The sequence below is a fragment of the Zea mays genome, chromosome 3 (genome assembly GCF_902167145.1).
Source record: "Zea mays cultivar B73 chromosome 3, Zm-B73-REFERENCE-NAM-5.0, whole genome shotgun sequence".
Taxonomy (NCBI): domain Eukaryota; kingdom Viridiplantae; phylum Streptophyta; class Magnoliopsida; order Poales; family Poaceae; genus Zea; species Zea mays.
Genome location: NC_050098.1, coordinates 180,468,430 through 180,486,202, shown reverse-complemented (window position 1 = coordinate 180,486,202; position 17,773 = coordinate 180,468,430). Strand labels below are relative to the sequence as shown.

The window sequence follows — 17,773 nt, the reverse complement described above, 5'->3', positions numbered from 1 at the left end:
AGTAAGAGAAGAAGAGAAGTTGTCATATTCAGGGGGAGCTTGTTTATATGGACATTGAGACTATGCATGTGCATGTTTACCATTTTATGTCTTATGCACTTGGTATTGGCTACTATTTGAACTCTATGTCTTATGCATGTGTACAACTATTTGTAATATTCTGTGGGTTGAACTATGTGGTTCAAATTATTCTGTGAATGGTTAATCGAGGGGTGATTATAATTGTTGCGCTTACTTTATATATTACCTCTTTTATGCCTCGATAACCATGACTGTAGGAAGATCTCCATCAAAACTCCGATCAATTATGTGTGTTGTATCTTCAGCTTGAAATATCATGCACACACATAGGGGGAGCTTTTCCTACATTCTGAGTTTTATTGGGATTTATCTATCTCTCGGACAGAACATCAAATCAAGATAAGTCCTATGAAACTCATCTCTAAAATCCTTCTTACACATAAGGTATGAGGGAGATTTGGAAAAACAAAACTTCTCTTGAATATCATGTGTAGTGTTGTCATCAATTGCCAAAAAGGGGGAGATTGTGAATCATCTAGGCCCCTTAGTGATGTTTTGGTAATTAATGACAACTGTTTGTGGACTAACGGTTCTTGGAGAAATAAGAATGCAGGGTTGGACCACATAGAACAGGAAATCTTGGAGATTTATAAGCATTGGTTGTGGATCAAGTGAAGGCAAAGGTATAACATAGGTTTTGTTTTTGTCGGTCTCCAGGAGTTTAGAGAAGATACTTGACCGGGTTAGTAGGCTAGATAGCCATACTATTAAGAGGGGTCAATGACTTTGATCTGTGTAAAACTTAGTGCCTCATAGAGCATCTAGTGGTTGCATTTGCATGAGGACTAACATCGCTTCAAATTTCATGAGTTAAAAATCCTTTCAAAAGCTTGTTTGAAAAGTGCCAAGTCTTGGGATGTGCGGACCGTCCGGGCCTTGCGGGCGGACCGTCCGCGATCCTCCAGTGGGTCCAAAGTCTGTTCACTTCGGACAGGTCCTATTCATTTGTACTGCGGACCGTCCGGGCCTTGGGGCCGGACCGTCCGCAGTCCTGACCAGAGAAGGCTGCTCTCGGCACAGTTCCTGAATTATAGTGGGGACCATCCGGCCTTGTTGGGCGGACCGTCCGCATGTGCCAAATTTGGTTTGGGCAGGGACTGTGTGGTTTTTGGGATTTGTACTATGAACTGTTCGGAGGATAAGCCCGGACAGTACTGACTCCCAGGTCACGGACCGTCCGGCCTTGTAGGCGGACGGTCCGCATGTGTTAACTCCTCTTGGTCAGAGCTCCGGTGCTCCAAGTTGCCAGGTCGCGGACGGTCCGGCCAAGGTGGGCAGACTGTCCGGACCTCACTTTTCTAACAGCTCTAACAGATTTCAAACGGGAAAAATAGTCGTTATGTGTACAGCGGACCGTCCGGCCCTAGGGCGCAGACCGTCCGCGTGTGCGCAGAACATGTGTTTTTTGCTCATAACGGTTGGATTTGAGTGGGGTGCTATAAATAGAAGGGGAGCTCGTGTGTGAGGGCTCTCTTGGCCATTCCTTGCATACATTAAGCTCATTTGTGATCCTCCAACTCACTCTCTCACACTCTTTGCTTGAGAGTGCATTCTAGTGAGAGATTGAGTGTTCCTAGTGCATTTGCATCCATTGGAGATTCTTGAGGCACTAGGTGGTACACCGAGCAAGCGTCATCGGCTTGTTACTCTTGGAGGTTGCCGCCTCCTAGACGGCTCGGGTGATTGTCTCCGTCGAGCTCTCCAAGAAGATTGTGGAGAAGCCACGGTGTTGATTGTGAGGGGTTCGCGTCTACCTCGCCAGAGCGGCAAAGGTGACATTAGTGGAATCGAGGTATTGAGTGATTTCTTGTCCACTTGGCTCAAAGATCAAGCCGTGTCTTGATAGAGGAGCAAGTGAGAGCTTGAAGTCCACCTCAACGTGGATTAGGGGTGATCGGCAAATCACCGATACCACGGGATAAAATTCGGTGTCTTTATTTTCTTGCATTACTTATTACTGTGCAAGTGATTAGGATTTTGCATATTGTTCATCAAGTATTCAATCACCTTAGTTGATTCTCATACATTCTTTACTTGTTATCACTAGAGAATTTATACCTCTTGTTATATTGATTAAATTTCCCTAGTGTTTTTTTGATTTTAGTCAAAACAGTCTATTCACCCCCCCTCTAGTCGGTGTCCTAGATCCTACACAAACATAGCAAGAAACTCGGAACCCTAATCTGTTCTGCGCGCGCGGACCGTCCGGCCCACAGGTGCGGACCGTCCAGCCCCAGGGCCGGACCGTCCGATGCTCAATTTGGTGCCCAATAGATATATGATAAAATTTGAGGAATACTTTTTATTGAACTTTACAATCTCAATGCTAAAAACAAGAATATCAATTTACATTGCAGATTTTATATCCTATTTATTCACAATCAAAGAATAAAGTTTAAAAATTACTATCCGAATAGGTACCCGTTTTCATCCCTATGGCGTGACGTCTCCTCATGCGTCTATAGAAGAGACACACTCTTTCTACTCTCACAACCAAGTCACAACTCACAGGTACTCTCGCTTAGAAGACATCTCCCTTCTACGCGCACACACTTGGCAATAGCAAGCCTCCGAAACGACCTGCATTTAAGTGTTTTACCTGCTAAGGTGAATGATAATCAATCACATTTTTTGGAATGTTCATGACACGACTCCTCACTCTTAGGAGACATCTCCATTCTGCGCACGTAAACTTGGGGAGAGCAGGCCTCCAAAACGACAGTCGTTTTAGTGTTCACCGATCACTTTTTAGAGAGTATCAACGATACCATTGCTCGTTTCATCTCTTTCCTGGTAGTGAGCTCCGTCGTTCGGTTGCTGATCGACACGGCTTCATTCCTGCACTGTATCAAACAAGGTGCCTACTCTGACTAACAATATATGCCCTTGGATATGATTCCTCTTTTCAGTTATATATATAGTTATGTTATATCCTATATTGATCATGTTTAACTTGCTAAGATTACACATTTTTCATACTTTCACCAAAACTATGTATATTGTTTTTGGATTAGAACATATAAAAATCTAATATATAACATGAAGCATGATCGTGCAACCTATCGACTTGGTTGATTGAACCTTACTAGTCTAATACTCATGTTTACGCTGCGGTCTCGGGAAGAAGAGCGGAAGGGGCAGACGACAGCGTGAGGTAGGGGCTGACGATGACGACGACAACGTGGGTAAGAGAGAGAGGGTGGAGGTCGATAGAAGCATGAGGGACCGGTGGCAACGCGAGCAAGGTGAGGGACGGCGGAGTCGTGGAAGGAGGAGGGAGGCAATGGCGTGTGAGAGATGAAGGGAGAAAGGATGAATGGATTATCTAAATAACATTAGTCATTAGATTTGAATCGATAAGAAAGAGAAGAGTTATGCAGCGATATGAATCATTAATTTTAAAGGTGTATTATGTGTGTAATTCGTTTGGTAGATTTAGTGGAGATTATAGATATGGGCTGATTTGGTTGGATAGCTTTTGTAAAGTTTTAACAAGGGCGAGCTGCCACTGACAACACACGAGCGGAGCCGTCTCGCTGTCAGGCCGTTGCTAATCCTAATCTCCCCCGTCCGCGTTGGGGCCTCCCCCTCGGGTTCCTGTCTGTACGCCACCACGGGACAAAGCCTCGCTCTCGTCTCTAATGCCAATCGCTCTCCCTTACCTTCCTACGCCCTGCCGCGCGCTACGTACGCCACCGGACCACCACCACAAGCGCTGGACGCGAGCGGCCCAGCCTGACGCAGCGCGGATAGAGGGATAGGCCTCGACGCCGATTCCGTTGGAGCTCCGCGACCCTTGGCTCCCAGCCTCACTTTCTCGCTCGCCGTGCTACCCTACCCCGCAGAGACACGTCCCGTCCCGTCCCGTCCCACCCTGTGCCAGCCAGCTCCCGACCGGCGCCCGCCCCGCGGGATCTTGTCTAATAATATACCGTGCGCGCGGGAGCAGCAGCTGGTTCGTCGTGCCCGCGCGCTCACTGCACTCCGTGATCACCACCACACCGCTATCCTGCTAGCTAGGTAGCTGAATTCGGAGCCAGGCTCGAGCGAGGGGAGGGCGGAGGCGAGATGGACCACGCGGCGGACGCGCACCGGACGGACCTGATGACCATCACGCGGCACGTGCTGAACGAGCAGAGCCGGAACCCCGAGTCCCGCGGCGACTTCACCATCCTGCTCTCCCACATCGTCCTCGGCTGCAAGTTCGTCGCCTCCGCCGTCAACAAGGCCGGGCTCGCCCAGCTCATCGGGCTCGCCGGCGAGACCAACGTGCAGGCAAGTGCGCTGTACGGCTAGCTAGTTTTTCCTTCAGAGAGATTGATCGAGATGTGACGATGCCGCTGCCTTGGTTGCTCGACAGGGAGAGGAGCAGAAGAAGCTGGACGTCCTGTCCAACGAGGTGTTCGTCAAGGCCCTCGTCAGCAGCGGTCGCACCGTACGAATATCCCTCCTTGTCCACCTGCGATTATTGTCCGTTTGAGTTCCGAGAGTGTTCTGCTTTCTGACTCGGCGCCCGCCGCGGTGTGCAGTGCGTCCTTGTGTCCGAGGAGGACGAGGAAGCAACGTTCGTGGACCCTAAGCTGCGTGGAAGGTGAGCAGACTGAACTTGTTAATTATTGACCTGCCCGTTTCTCTGATGAAATGTATGAATATGCGTCGCTTTTGTGTATCCCTAAAATTAAAGGTACTGCGTCTGCTTTGATCCCCTCGACGGCTCCTCCAACATCGACTGTGGCGTCTCCATCGGAACGGTATGGACACGAGAAATCTCTGGGTCCTTCAATTTAACGCAACGTTGAAATTTTCATCACGAGAAGTCTCAGGATAGCGACATCAAAATAAAGCAGACGAACTGTTCCTTTTTGCCAATCTTTTTTCTCTCTCTCTCTCTCTCCATCTCCATGTCTGTTCTTTAGCGTTTGTGTTTTAATTCAGCGTGCTTCATGTTTCTTTACATGAGTTTCCTCCAAGTAAGGTTTTTTGTTTTGTTTTGTAGATCTTTGGGATTTACATCATCAAGGACAAGGACAACGTCACTCTGGAGGACGTGCTGCAACCTGGCAAGAACATGCTCGCCGCCGGATACTGCATGTACGGCAGTTCCTGCACGGTAATAACCAATTAATTCTCTTGAACCCATCTTCTCCGAAGGTAATCATCTGTAACGAAATATAATTGACATGCGCAACCAATCTGATGCAGCTCGTTCTGAGCACTGGAACTGGTGTCAATGGCTTCACGCTCGACCCTTCACTTGGGGAGTTCATACTAACCCATCCAGACATCAAGGTTATATCTTCTCGTAGCTTCTTCGTTCAGTCCTTGTCATGCACGTGAAGTTGCTCGGGCAACAGAATACTTACTGATCACTGCCACTCATCTCCCTCTTTGCATTGTGACGCGCGCGCGCGCAGATACCTAAGAAGGGGAAGATCTATTCAGTCAACGAAGGGAACGCCAAGAACTGGGACGCGCCTGTTGCCAAGTACGTTTCGTCGTCTGTGACTGACTCCTGTCCATAGCACTTGCTCAAGAACTCCCCGCCTCTTCTTTTGTTTTTGAAACGATTAAACGAAGCTCCAGCTGTAGCTTACACCATAATAAACCACAGGTTTGTGGAGAAGTGCAAGTACCCCAAAGATGGCTCGCCACCAAGATCTTTGAGATACATTGGAAGGTGAGTCGATCGATCGATCTTTCACTATAGATCTCCACCAGTACAAAAATGAATGAACGTATGCATGCGGCCGTTTACATATGACGAAGGATGATGGTACTGTTGATAGCTTTATACTGCAACGACTAAAACACACTACTCGCTGATCGATGCTGATGGTTTGCTTTTATTAACAGTATGGTTGCTGACGTGCACCGTACCTTGCTATACGGCGGTGTGTTTTTGTACCCTGCTGACGAGAAGAACCCAAACGGAAAGCTCCGGTAATTAAGCTTCCGTTACCCCTCCAGACTCGCTCTCAGTCTCAGCTGCTCGTAACACACCACCCCGGCCCTGAACCTGTCTCGGTTGGTTTGCTTTGGTTTTGTAGTATCCTGTACGAAGTTTTCCCCATGTCGTTCCTAATGGAGCAGGCAGGAGGCCAGTCCTTCACAGGCAAAGAACGGGTAGGGTTTACGCCTCTCCATTTCCTATACAAAAAAAAAAGCACTTCTGCTCCCTCGTCATAGAATAGAACTGCTTGTTCACTTCTGCTTGGTTTGGGTACCTTTGATGCATTGGCACTGCATGCAGGCTCTTGATCTGATCCCAACCAAGATCCACGACAGGTCCCCGATATTCCTCGGAAGCTACGACGACGTGGAGGAGATCAAAGCGTTGTACGCCGAGCAGGCGAAGTCGAGCTCGGCTTCATCCTAAGTGAGGGTGTAAATCGACTTTTCCTGGCTTAATTTGTTGCTTACCTGATTCAGACATTCGTTTCCGTTTCCCTTGGTGTCGTCGTAAGTGTGACATTCAGTGCAATATGTATAGCAACTAAGGGACTCCGTAAAAGTTACATGCATCTCTAGCACCTAAAGCATTGCGTTATAACCAACCTAAAAAGAGGTGATCAGGTGTCATAGATGATGAAACTACTGTCGCAGGCTCTGCAAAAATGTATTGCGCATAGAGATCCCTGCAAAAAAAAAATATGGCCGTGTCATAAATTGTTCGATACTTGGAAGACCATAGTCGATCCTGTGTGATGTAAGGCCTGAAAACGCTCGAGTTGGACACTGACATGGAGTGCTGGATTATGGCATTTCACCAAAGCTGCCCTGTTTGGTTTGTTCATATTCTTAGAAGGGCTACTGCAACTCAAGGTTCAGGTTCAGTGAGGTGTTCCAAACACATCTGGGTGTTGTTTGGTTCAAGAAATGTAACGCAAATGGTAATGGTTTACGCTATCAAACATGATTTAACGTTATCAATTACCCATTACGTTACAAATATGTGAACCAAACGGCACCTTGGAGAGGAGGGAAAGATACGACGGCCCTTCTTGAGTTTCTTCCACAGAGAGGGCGGCAGTTCACCCACTCTATGATCAGCAAACAGCCCGCTGTGCAAACTCTCTTCTGCAGTAGCCGCAAGAAGAGCTTGCGGCGGGTACAAGGACACGGTTTCCAAATCGTAGCCAGAAAATCTGATCCACGTTGCCTGCCAAACTGTACTGCACACAAGCCGATCTTGCCGTGTACTCACCTGACGGTTCAAGGGTCCAAACGGTCGTGTCATCCTCCAGATCGTCGGCCGAGAAACCACTGTCAGCAATTAGGGGCCATAGGCGGAAGTAGTCGCTGAGAAGGTCCCCCTTGTCTTCGAAGTTATGGTCTGCAAGTATATATCAATACAAGCAAGGCATGCTACTACTCCATATTTCTATTGCCATCAGACGGAACTGTGTGCATACGTGCTAGCAACATGTGCAAATACAAGTCAGCTATGGTGCTGCCACGACCGATGTGCTGCTGTTCACGGGGGTCCATGCAAACGTGCACAGACACCTTGGAATATTTATGACAGAAAGAAATTACAACTCCAGCAGCCCCATATGCACAAAAAAGAGTATCGTCAGGTACTACAATGTACAATTCAATGCAATCGCTACAATATATACGATATAACATAGAAGCTTGCATAAATTATTTTCACAGCTTAAACTGTAAACTACTGCAGTTCCAGCACTAAAATACTTCCAGCCAGCTTTAGGCTATCTCCAGCAATCTACCCATCCCCGTACCTATATTCAAACTATAGTCTGTGAATAGTGTGGTCTAAAATAATGCAGAACACAGTGCTTTTGGTGATCATATGGGTTAATTACTGGATACAGTCTTATATCAGCAAGGACAACACATTCATCTTGATTGCGGCATCATCAATCAGGAAATTAAAATGTTGTGTAAACAAGATGCAGCCATCATCATCACACCCCACTCCCCACTGCAGACCATGATGGATACAGTAATCTAATCCACAAGGTTAAAGAATAAACCCCTTACCCCTACAAGCAAGGAAAGACATAGCAACAGTCAAATATAAAAATTCCAGGACTGAAAACCCCACCCTGGCAGAACATTAACAGCATGAACTGCAACACACAGTCTCGAGCAAACGACCAGGGCAGAAGCATCCAGAACACACACACAGTGACACAGAAGTTAAATGCACGGTGCAGAAGTTTCTAATCAGTCAAGGATAACATCCTGCAATTTAGCAAGTGCATCCGCCGCATTATTCAAGCAGATAGCCAATGTAATCGTGCATCGGCATATGGGATCAAACCGTTTTGGGGGGTGTTAAGCACTTAAGCCTGGGGCTTATCGGCGGCCGGCTCCGGCTGGGCCTGGGGCTGGGCCTGAGCCGGGGTGAGCGCCTTCTTGATGGAGACGGCGTGGATCTCCGCCATGTGAGACGCCAGCGCGGTGTTCACCATCCGGTGCCTCTCCAGCAGCCGCTTCCCCTCGAACTTCTCCGACACCACCTCGATCTCGTAGCTCGCGCCACACCTTCGCACCGACGAATCAATCAACGGCGCAACAAAGGACCCGCTCTTTGTTGGTTAGTCGACAACTGAAGATGCTAATTGAAAAAAAAAATAAAAGTTTAGGCATTGGAAGCGAGCTTACCCTCCGGACGTGTCCGTCACCACCTGCGCAGACACAGAGGGGCGGTGTGGTTAGGGTTTATGATGGAGATCGATGGACTAGCGGGCCGGGTTTAGAGCGACGAGAGGCTTACGAGATTGGAAGGGCTGAGAGCGGAGGTGATGGCCGCCTCGACGTCCTCCTTGGTCACGCCCATCGCTTCTTCGCCTCCTCTTCGCCGGTGTGTTCAGGTGGAGCGACGGATTGGCAAGCAAGACGACGACTTGGCCCAGGCGGCAGCAGTGAGGCCTCTTTTCGGTTTCTGGATTCTGTTGTTCCTCCAAGGGCCTTAGTGGCTTGGGAATCGAATAATTGGAGGATTTCTATGGTTGGGAAATTTTATGAACTCAAAACACGTGAAGATAAGAAGTCCAACTAGCTGATATTTCGAGCTTCAGGATTTTCACATTTTCCGTTTCAACCACAGCTTTCGCTATTAAAATTTTAATTAACGTCCTTCCCGCATCAGCTATTAAGCTATCATTTGAAGACCAGACATTTTTTTATTATAGTTACATGGACAATGCTCCTGTCCGTTGCATCAATGTACAGAAGCGCATGACCCAGCGCAGAAGGATGGTAAGAAAGCTCATGAGCCTCGTACCCGGTAGGCCAGTACAAATGTTTGCGATATGTAAGATTCACTGAGGTAGTGTTTGGTTGAATAGCCAAGTAAAACGGAGCCGTTTTGTCCCAGTTTTATTACTGTTTGGTAAAAAAAACTAGAATGGAATAGCTCCAATTAGGGAATATTCTCCTCAGATCCGGAACCATTCCGCTCCAAAAAATCATCCGGACGGAGCCGCTCCGTTCTCATCCCGCTCTCACAGTCACGCTCCGTTCTGTTCACTCTGCAACCAAACAAAAAACAGAGTCACTCTATTCCAGATTACCAAGCACAGAACAGAGCGGCTTCGTTTCTAGAATCAGGGATGGAACGGCTCCGTTCTACTTGACTCCTCAACCAAACACTACCTAAATCCACTAAATTGGTATATCAGAGTTAGAGCAACTCCTAGAGCTTCTTATACAAAAGTAATCCCCAAAACATGATATTAGGGGATACTAAAAAGAAATTTTCTCAAAAAAATAAACTCACATCAGATTGCTAATATGTAGTCACTAAAACTGAACTCATTAAGCTAATCAGCTCACAAGGGTCTCTCCATTGATCATTTGTCATTGCAAAAAAAAAAGCTTTAACACTGAGACCATCAGGGTCTCTCCATCGTCGCCACTTAGCAAGAGCTCCTGCATCTCCATATGTCTGGGCTGTTGGCAAGAGAAGCAGAAAAAACGACGGAGAGCAGCTAGGGACCGCCTCAGCAGAAGTGCAGAACCAGCACCACTTCGTGCTGGCGGTGCTGGTGCACGGCACGTGGTGCTAGTACAAGGTGCCCACCCTCCTGGCCTCCGCCGGCCAGCGTGTCAGGGCACTCGACATGGTGGGGGTGCGGCGCCAGCCCCGCGCAGTGGTGGAAGCTGCGGCACCTGTTCACGGGAAAGGATGGATTGGGAGAGATACCGCGCGTATATTTGTGGGAGGGCGGAGCTCGAATGAGGGGAATGAGGGACCCTGGTAATTTAGAGGAAGGAAAGGGGACTGTTGGACCAAGAGATTTTTACTTTTCCACTCTAAATTATGTTTTTTTGGCTGGTTTTAGTGTTATTTTGGAGATGGTCTTAGTACTCCACTAAATCCAAATTTAATGAATCTGTAAAAAAAAACACCTCTCATACCACTCGTTAGTCGTTACATTTGCTCCTCTCACACACCCGTTGCACATATTTGCTCCTTTCACTGAGGAAAAGCGAAGAAACTTTGAAGGATTAGAATCCTATTGAAAATTTTTCTATGTGACCCTTTAGAACAAAGGATTGAATTTATATAAATCCTATAAAATTGAACAAAGGATCATTATAGTGAGATTTAGAGGATTTCTAAACATGAGGCCTAGCCTCTTAGAAAATTTCCTATAGAATTGTGTCATTCAGTTTTATTCCTATATTTTTTCTATTCTATCCCTATGTTTTACTAATCCTGCATCCAAAGGAGGCCATAATGTATTTGCTCCGAACTAGTTTTTTCTTTCACATTTGCTCTGAAATGCATGTTACATTCTTCTTCCTTTCACATTTGCTCCAAATATTAATCTATTATGTTCTTCCTTTCACCGTTCTTCCCAACCGCCGCCGTCGAGCTCTGCCGCGCCGGCCCATCGGTTTGAGGCCGCACTTGACACCATGCCAACCGCCGAGGCCGCGCTCGCCCGCCTAGCCCGGAGCTGCCTCGAATGTGTCCTTCCCCGCCCACGCAGGAGCCACCCTACGCGCCATTGAAGCGCCAGGCCATGGCTGACGAGGCTTCTACGTCCTCCCCTCGAGCAGACATTTTTTTTGTATTTTTACATTATGTCGAAAATTGGAGCCGTATCAACTACTAAACCCTAGATCCAGTGTTTTTAAGGAGCGTCCAGACGCCCCTAGGCACCTTGCCCGCCTAAGCGTCCAGACGCCCCTATAATTAGGCGCCTTGCCCGCCTAGGCGTTAAGACACTGGACCAGCTCCTAGCCTCGCCTTACAGGCTTAAGAACACTGCCTAGATCCACAATGGAGCTACTCCGCGATAGATCCAGGTGAGTCCATCCGTCATCGGTGGAACTCTACCAAATGCCCTTAACTTCAAGGCCCGAATTGACTTTAGCTGAGACTGAGAAGCACCCCTGAGATTCGACAGATAATCCAAGCACAAGCAGTTGTTTACACGATTGTATCACATGTTAAACCTACATCCCATCAGAAAAAGTAGCGGCTAGGCCCATAACATACACTCCATGCAACGCCATCAAGTGGCCAAATACACCAGTTATCATAATTAACAACCAGCATGATCTGACTTCAAACTTCATGCCGTACGAAGGGGTGGAGAAACCAATATGACACCATCACCTCGGACAAAAAGAAAGGGGATAGTGCGTTTCGTGGTCTGCAAAGATTATCCTGCAAATAGTTAGTGTATACCACAATACACAATTCGAAGATAAAGAGTAAATGTTGGGTTGATTTCGGGCTCGTTTGAGCTTATCATATTCTAACCGAGTCCTAAGTGCCCTGATCGAGGGTGCAACAACCGTAATGGTTGCATCCCCCTTCACCACGCACAAAAATAAAAAAGGGGCATGGAGCCGACTCAGGAACCAACGTTCTCCAGACCGCCTCGCCACCACATACACAGAAAAACCCTAACCGATCTAATAGCGCGCGAAGGTGAGGGAAGGTCGCCGCTCACACGCTCATGTTCTGTCTCACAAGCACAATATCTTCATCTTCGCAATCTACTGAAGGTATGAGTTTGATTAACTTTCTGCTAGATGTAGTGGTTAGTGACTTAGGGATTAGATCCTGAGAAGTTTTAGACCTATCAGTAATAACTAATAAGTCACATTTCAGAGTATGGAATCACTGTCTTATATAGAGTCAGAACCATAAAGTCTAGTCTAAGCACTCTAAAAGGCCCAGATAGTTTTATGCTCTAATGTCTTTAATGAGTGCCGTTCACTGTCTTATATCAGAGTAAAAACCGTAAAGTCTAAGCACTCTAAAAGGCCCAGATAGTTTTATGCTCTAATGTCTTTAATGGGTACCAGTCTCACTGTGAACATCAAACATAACCCATCAAAGTCTGAAGAACAAAGAAAATGATAACTTGGCATCCAATAGTTTTTGACAAATTGACTTACTGAACATTATAAATACTAAGGGTAGAAAAGCAAATGAACTTACGCGCACAATTTCTTCATATGTTTCATCATCTATCTCAACAGTTGTCACGACCTCTTCAACATCTCCAAGTATCATGTTTAAATGTTGATCATACGCCTGCATAAAAAGGGGGGAAAGGACATGTCAACAACAACCAACAATTACCCAGCATGCCAAACATAATACAAGATAGATCTCAACAAACAAAAAAATGAATTGACAAACACAGGAAATATGGAAGAATCATGAAAATGCAACAGAAAGCAAGTAACACCAGGGGAGCATGCAACAGAATGATTTAAAATAAATCATAAGACAATAAATAAGGGCAGGTCTGGTGCAGTGGTAAGAGCTGTCCCACTGAGTCACCCAAAGGCCCATTTGGTTCGTGGCCTGGCCTGGGAGTGCCGGCCAGGCAGATGCATCCGGACGCCAAGCACTCGAAATCGACGGCCTAGAGAGCTGCCTAGCTTAGGCAACTTTGCCAGGGTCACAACTCACAACCAAACAAGCCTCTCGAAGCAGCCTCTCCGAATTTGTAGGGGAAGGGTTGCCTCGGTTTATCTCTTCCCTGGACCTCAATCATGTGGGAGCCTCTGTTACTAGGTCTGCCCATAAGACAATAAATGCAAGCCATGAAAGGGCATCATAAAAATATAAAATGCCCAACATCCATAATTGTTATTCATCATGGGATTCCAAACAGATTAGCATAAGCCCACTATACTGCACAAGCATTCTTTACATGACAGTCACATAACTCAGGAATGCTACTGCTAAGTGCCATCTATATACCATGGTACATGATAAAATGACGCACAAGTTAAGCTATCAAAATATTTATGTTTAAAACAAAAGGATAGATGCTCCAGTTGCCTTCATCACAAATGAAATTATCTCGGACAGCTAAGCCTAAACGACAGAATTCAGAAAGCAGTGTACAGCTGGGGCAGGAAAAAAAACTGTTTGAGCATTAAGATGACTTCATGGAACAATTCGATGCATATGCATGAGCATCTTCTACACATTTCACAGTTCCCTTGGTCACGAATGGAAACAGAGTCTCAAACAACTAAGCCTGACTAACAATGTTCAGAAAACAGCTTACAGCTAAAGGGGCAGACTCAATGATGGAGGCTTCCTTCCACATGAGTGAGGTCTGGGGAATGTGAAAGAGGCTGCTTCGTGCGACCTGGTGAAACAGATTTCACCACTGTACCAGGCCCACCCTTCAGAAAACACTGCACCAGGCCTGCCCTTAAGAAAACAGCTTAGAGCTGAAGAAGCTTCTACTCGTTCCACACCCTCTCATGATCTCATCTCACGTGAACTCTTACACAAAAATGTCTGTTGCGCCATACCGAAGGTTTCAAAGTCATGAATGTCACACACACAAAAAGTCATGTGCTCCAATTATCGTCAAATTTGTTGCATTAAGCGCCGCCCACCCACACATCTAGTTTTGAAAGATTTAGCATCACATGAAGTGAAACGTACAATTTAATTACAAAATAATGACGGCTTATCAGCATAGAAAGCTCACCATCCAGGGCATAACAAAAACCGTTCCCTTAAATCTGTAGTTCCCTACTAACGGCAGGGACGAACCAGGCCGACACCAGTACCACAGCTAGTCCAATCCTCTCTACACCAAACTAACCACAGGCACGGGACAAAAAAAAAACACAGCAGAAAGGTCCAGAGAGAGGCAGACGGGGTCAATTACATGGAGCTTGCCGCGCAGCTCGCGGTCGGATCGGAGCTTGACGTAGATGCGCTCGTCGAGGCTGAGGCGTATCAGATCCAGCGGCTCCTTCACCGCGATCTCCTCCTCCGCCGCAGCCATAGCCGCCGCCGCCTCCCGCTCCGCGCCCAGAAAACCTCTAAACCCTAGCTGCAGCAGAAGCGAATCGAACGCACACACAGGCTGGCCTTGGGCGGCGACGCATGCACTTGCGTTTTGCGGCGCCCGCCGGACCTCGCTGTGTGGCCACGGTAAAGCAAGCATCTCGCTCACCAGGGCCTATGGGCCTTGCTAGAAGGCCACTCCAGATGGGCCAGACCGACCTCTAAAAGATGTGCTCAGTCATGGGCCTTTTCTTTTATCGGAAATTGGGGTTTCGTCGAGTTTGTAGGCCGGTTCAGCACGCAGCGTAGCGAGACCGATTTTTTTTTTTTGGGTGCATGAAGAGCCCTCAAAAAAATGGTCATGATTCATGAACATCTTCGACTTCTCCAGCTTCTCTCTTTTTGGGGGGGAGGGGACATCACGATTTCTCCTGCTCCACAAAGCGACAAAGGATGAAACCTACCTACTAGGTGTTCTTCAATAGTGGGAACAGTTCGACGGTCAGCATCCAGATTGCACCCTCTTGGTCCGGGTTGTCCCCATCTCCGTAACGCCTCCCCTTTGTACTTCCTCCCGCGGACGGACCCTAAGCAGGAATATATACTAGTATTAATCTGAGCTACTAGCTACCGCACTGGCGTTGTTTCTTTAAGCATATGGAACATGTTAGTTAGACTGATCAGCGGCCGGTGTATGACGGTCCTCGACGCTTACATCCACACACTTTAAGCGAAAATGCTAGTATGTTTATTCGATGTCGAAAAAAAAATAAACAACCCCTGGGCGGCGAAGAGAGTTGTGCGCAGCTGGACTGTACGTCTGTACGCGATAAGTATGCGTACGCCCCTGTTGACATTTTCATTCATGTACGCGTGCCCGTCTATACTATACGACTTTGTCCCCTCGCCTCCCTCGCAAAAAGTCCATGCAGCTTTATTGGTCTCGCCCCCGAGAGACGACGTCTAGGCACTATCATAGTATCATGCTGCTGCCGTTTGAACGTCTAGCTACCACTCGATCACTGGTGCTAGCTCTCCTTTCTCGGTGCTGCCGTCGTCGAAAGAGAGAAGCATCGGTAGTAGCATCAACCAACGCCCCCCCCCCCCCCCCCCAGCTTTCTTCTTTTTTTTTCTTTTTTTTTTGCCCCGGCCGGTGACGCAAACGTATCGCTGCAAAGCAGGAAAGCTGGGCAAGGATACAGGGGCATGAGACCAAAAACACGTATCTTTCGGTCTGCCAGCGTGCGGCCACGCACCCCCCACAAGAGATTAGGCAGGCGGATTGGACGAGACGAGGGGAGCACAGCAGACCGACGCTGCAGCAGCCGGTCGCTCAAGCCTCTCTCTGCCATCCATGTCTTTCAACAGGGCAAGGAGCCAAGAAACTAGCTGCGGTGTGTGTAGGAGTAGTAGGATTTAATAATGGCGTTTTGAGCTTCTTCTTCTTGATCCGTCCGTCTGGTGGTAGTAGACAGACAAATGCGTGCGTGGACAGTGGAGTGGGGTGGGCGGGTGGGGGGCTCGGCAGGCTCTAGCTAGTACGCGTGCAGCAATATCTTATGCCCTGGCCTGTGCATGATTCATGCGTCGTTCGGCTAGGGTTTAGTTATACGCTGAGGCGAGCGGCCGGATTTGTTTTTGGACTTTTTTAGATTGTGGAGTGGTTGGAGACGATAACGCCGATGATTTCAGCCTTCCTATACATATGTCTGTCTGTGTATTTATTTTGACAAACGCTACGCCTACTGCACACAAGACGGCACACGTCACGTTTCATTATTTTTTCAAGAGCTGGAACGGACTTTATTTCGAATTAGTTTCAAGTACGCGCGGCGGCGCTAACCACTGATTAGTCCCGGCTAATAAGTGATGTAGTATAAACTTGCCACCCTGCCATGATTTTTTTTATTTTTTGAAGCCGTCGTCTTCTGCTACGCAGCTAGCAGCTGCTTATCTAATATAATCTCTGCAAATGCGATATAGAATAGGATCGAGATGATCCGTTCTTCTTCAGATACATAATTCGCCTATAGGACGGTTTACTCTTGTTTTTTCATTCGTTTGATGCAAAACCGGTACGGGATTCGGAGGAACGCGGTCCTGCCACTCGGTGGCGCTTCGACGCTCCATTGGTCACGACTGCTGGCTTTGGCGTCAGATGACACCCGAGCCGCTGCTGTGCTGTGCCTGTGCTGCACGCCCTGACGCGGCCCCGGCCCCGGCCCCCACTGGGCAATTGCCACCTGCGGTGACGTCCCGATCGCTGGAGCCTTCTCTGCCAGGCAAACCAGCCACGAGCTCTAGTAGTAGCTCTCATCTCGCGACGGAGACGGAGCCGTGACCGCTCCCACCGAACACCAGACGGCCCGCGCGGGGCCGTGAGGTGAAGTGAAGCCCCGCGTCCGCATGCGTCACCGTAACGAACCGAACAACCGCCCTACGGGCTACGGCGGGCGTAGCGTCTCGGCCCGTACGGGTACGGCCGTACCTATGCAATATACTAGTACTAGTACCTTCCTGTGGCAAGTTCCCGATGGAGAAAGAAAGAATAAGGGCCGGCCTCTCTCCTCCTCCTTCTCCTCCTTCACCGCTGGAAAGTGAGAAGATAGAGCACGCACCACGGCTCCATTATTCTCTCAGCTCCAAGGCTTCGTTTCTTCCTCCCCGCGTTCAGGAGCAGCCGCCTCCTCTTTTTCGCTGTCGTTTCGGAGCCTTTGCGTACGTGCGTGCGTGCTCTTCTCCGCGAACGTGCACACCGCCGGGGACGTAATACGTTTCATTACTAGGTCAGGTCAGGTGTAGCGCCCAGACTTGCACTTGGTGGAGGGGTTACATCGATATCAACAGGCACTCACCCTTCTTCTGGGCGGCACGTTGAGGATTCCTCGTTAAGTATAGGGACCTTGAAGGACCCAATAAAGCCATATCCAGATCAGTAACCGCGCTAACAGCTAAAGCATCCCCCGCGACGCAACGAAATCCTCGGTTGGTACAGTACCCTCAGCTCCCATGGATCAGGCTCCAGCTGCAAGACAGCAGTAGTCGTCCCTTTCGCTATAGGCCTGGAACCATCCAATCCAACGACGATGCTAATCCACCGTCAGAATAGGCAGACGCCCCAGCCTCATCCGTTTGGCCCAGCCTCTTCCAGTAAGGCCGCGTTCGTTTGTTCCAACTTGAAGACAGGTATATTTTTTTCAATCTGAGCCGGATAGAGTGGATCTGGATGTTTCACTAAAACCTATAAAGGCTTGGTTTGGTTTGATTCCAAGTGATTATAGGTGTGGCTCTAATCCAAGTCGTTGAGTGGGTAAAAAGGTCTGGTTTCATTCTGGAATAGCTTGGTTTCATTACAGAACAGGTCTATCTGAACAACCATTTTAGATTGGTTCTAATTTGAGTCCAGATCAAATAATTCCTGATGGAATCGGT

The 17,773-nt window shown here is 47.9% G+C and overlaps 3 protein-coding genes across 3 annotated transcripts; 1 reads left to right on the top strand and 2 right to left on the bottom strand.

The window, feature by feature from the left end:
* Window positions 1–3,704: 3,704 nt before the first annotated feature.
* On the top strand, window positions 3,705–6,937 carry LOC100273700 (uncharacterized). The gene is made up of 11 exons (NM_001148112.2): window positions 3,705–4,356; window positions 4,442–4,516; window positions 4,611–4,672; window positions 4,766–4,832; window positions 5,078–5,191; window positions 5,284–5,370; window positions 5,496–5,566; window positions 5,693–5,758; window positions 5,935–6,021; window positions 6,129–6,204; window positions 6,332–6,937. Exons 1-11 carry the CDS (start codon window positions 4,150–4,152, stop codon window positions 6,455–6,457), a joined length of 1,038 nt encoding a protein of 345 aa, NP_001141584.2. The 5' UTR covers window positions 3,705–4,149; the 3' UTR covers window positions 6,458–6,937.
* A 986-nt stretch (window positions 6,938–7,923) lies between these two features.
* LOC100282070 (bolA-like protein) lies at window positions 7,924–9,204 on the bottom strand. Its single transcript, NM_001154983.2, has 3 exons — window positions 8,825–9,204; window positions 8,713–8,735; window positions 7,924–8,592 (listed from the first exon to the last, which is right to left on the bottom strand). The coding sequence occupies exons 1-3, from the start codon at window positions 8,885–8,887 to the stop codon at window positions 8,391–8,393; spliced, it is 288 nt and encodes a 95-aa protein (NP_001148455.1). The 5' UTR covers window positions 8,888–9,204; the 3' UTR covers window positions 7,924–8,390.
* Window positions 9,205–11,437: 2,233 nt separating this feature from the next.
* On the bottom strand, window positions 11,438–14,453 carry LOC100194361 (uncharacterized). The gene is made up of 3 exons (NM_001139396.2): window positions 14,220–14,453; window positions 12,515–12,610; window positions 11,438–11,717 (listed from the first exon to the last, which is right to left on the bottom strand). The coding sequence occupies exons 1-3, from the start codon at window positions 14,337–14,339 to the stop codon at window positions 11,637–11,639; spliced, it is 297 nt and encodes a 98-aa protein (NP_001132868.2). The 5' UTR covers window positions 14,340–14,453; the 3' UTR covers window positions 11,438–11,636.
* Window positions 14,454–17,773: the final 3,320 nt, after the last annotated feature.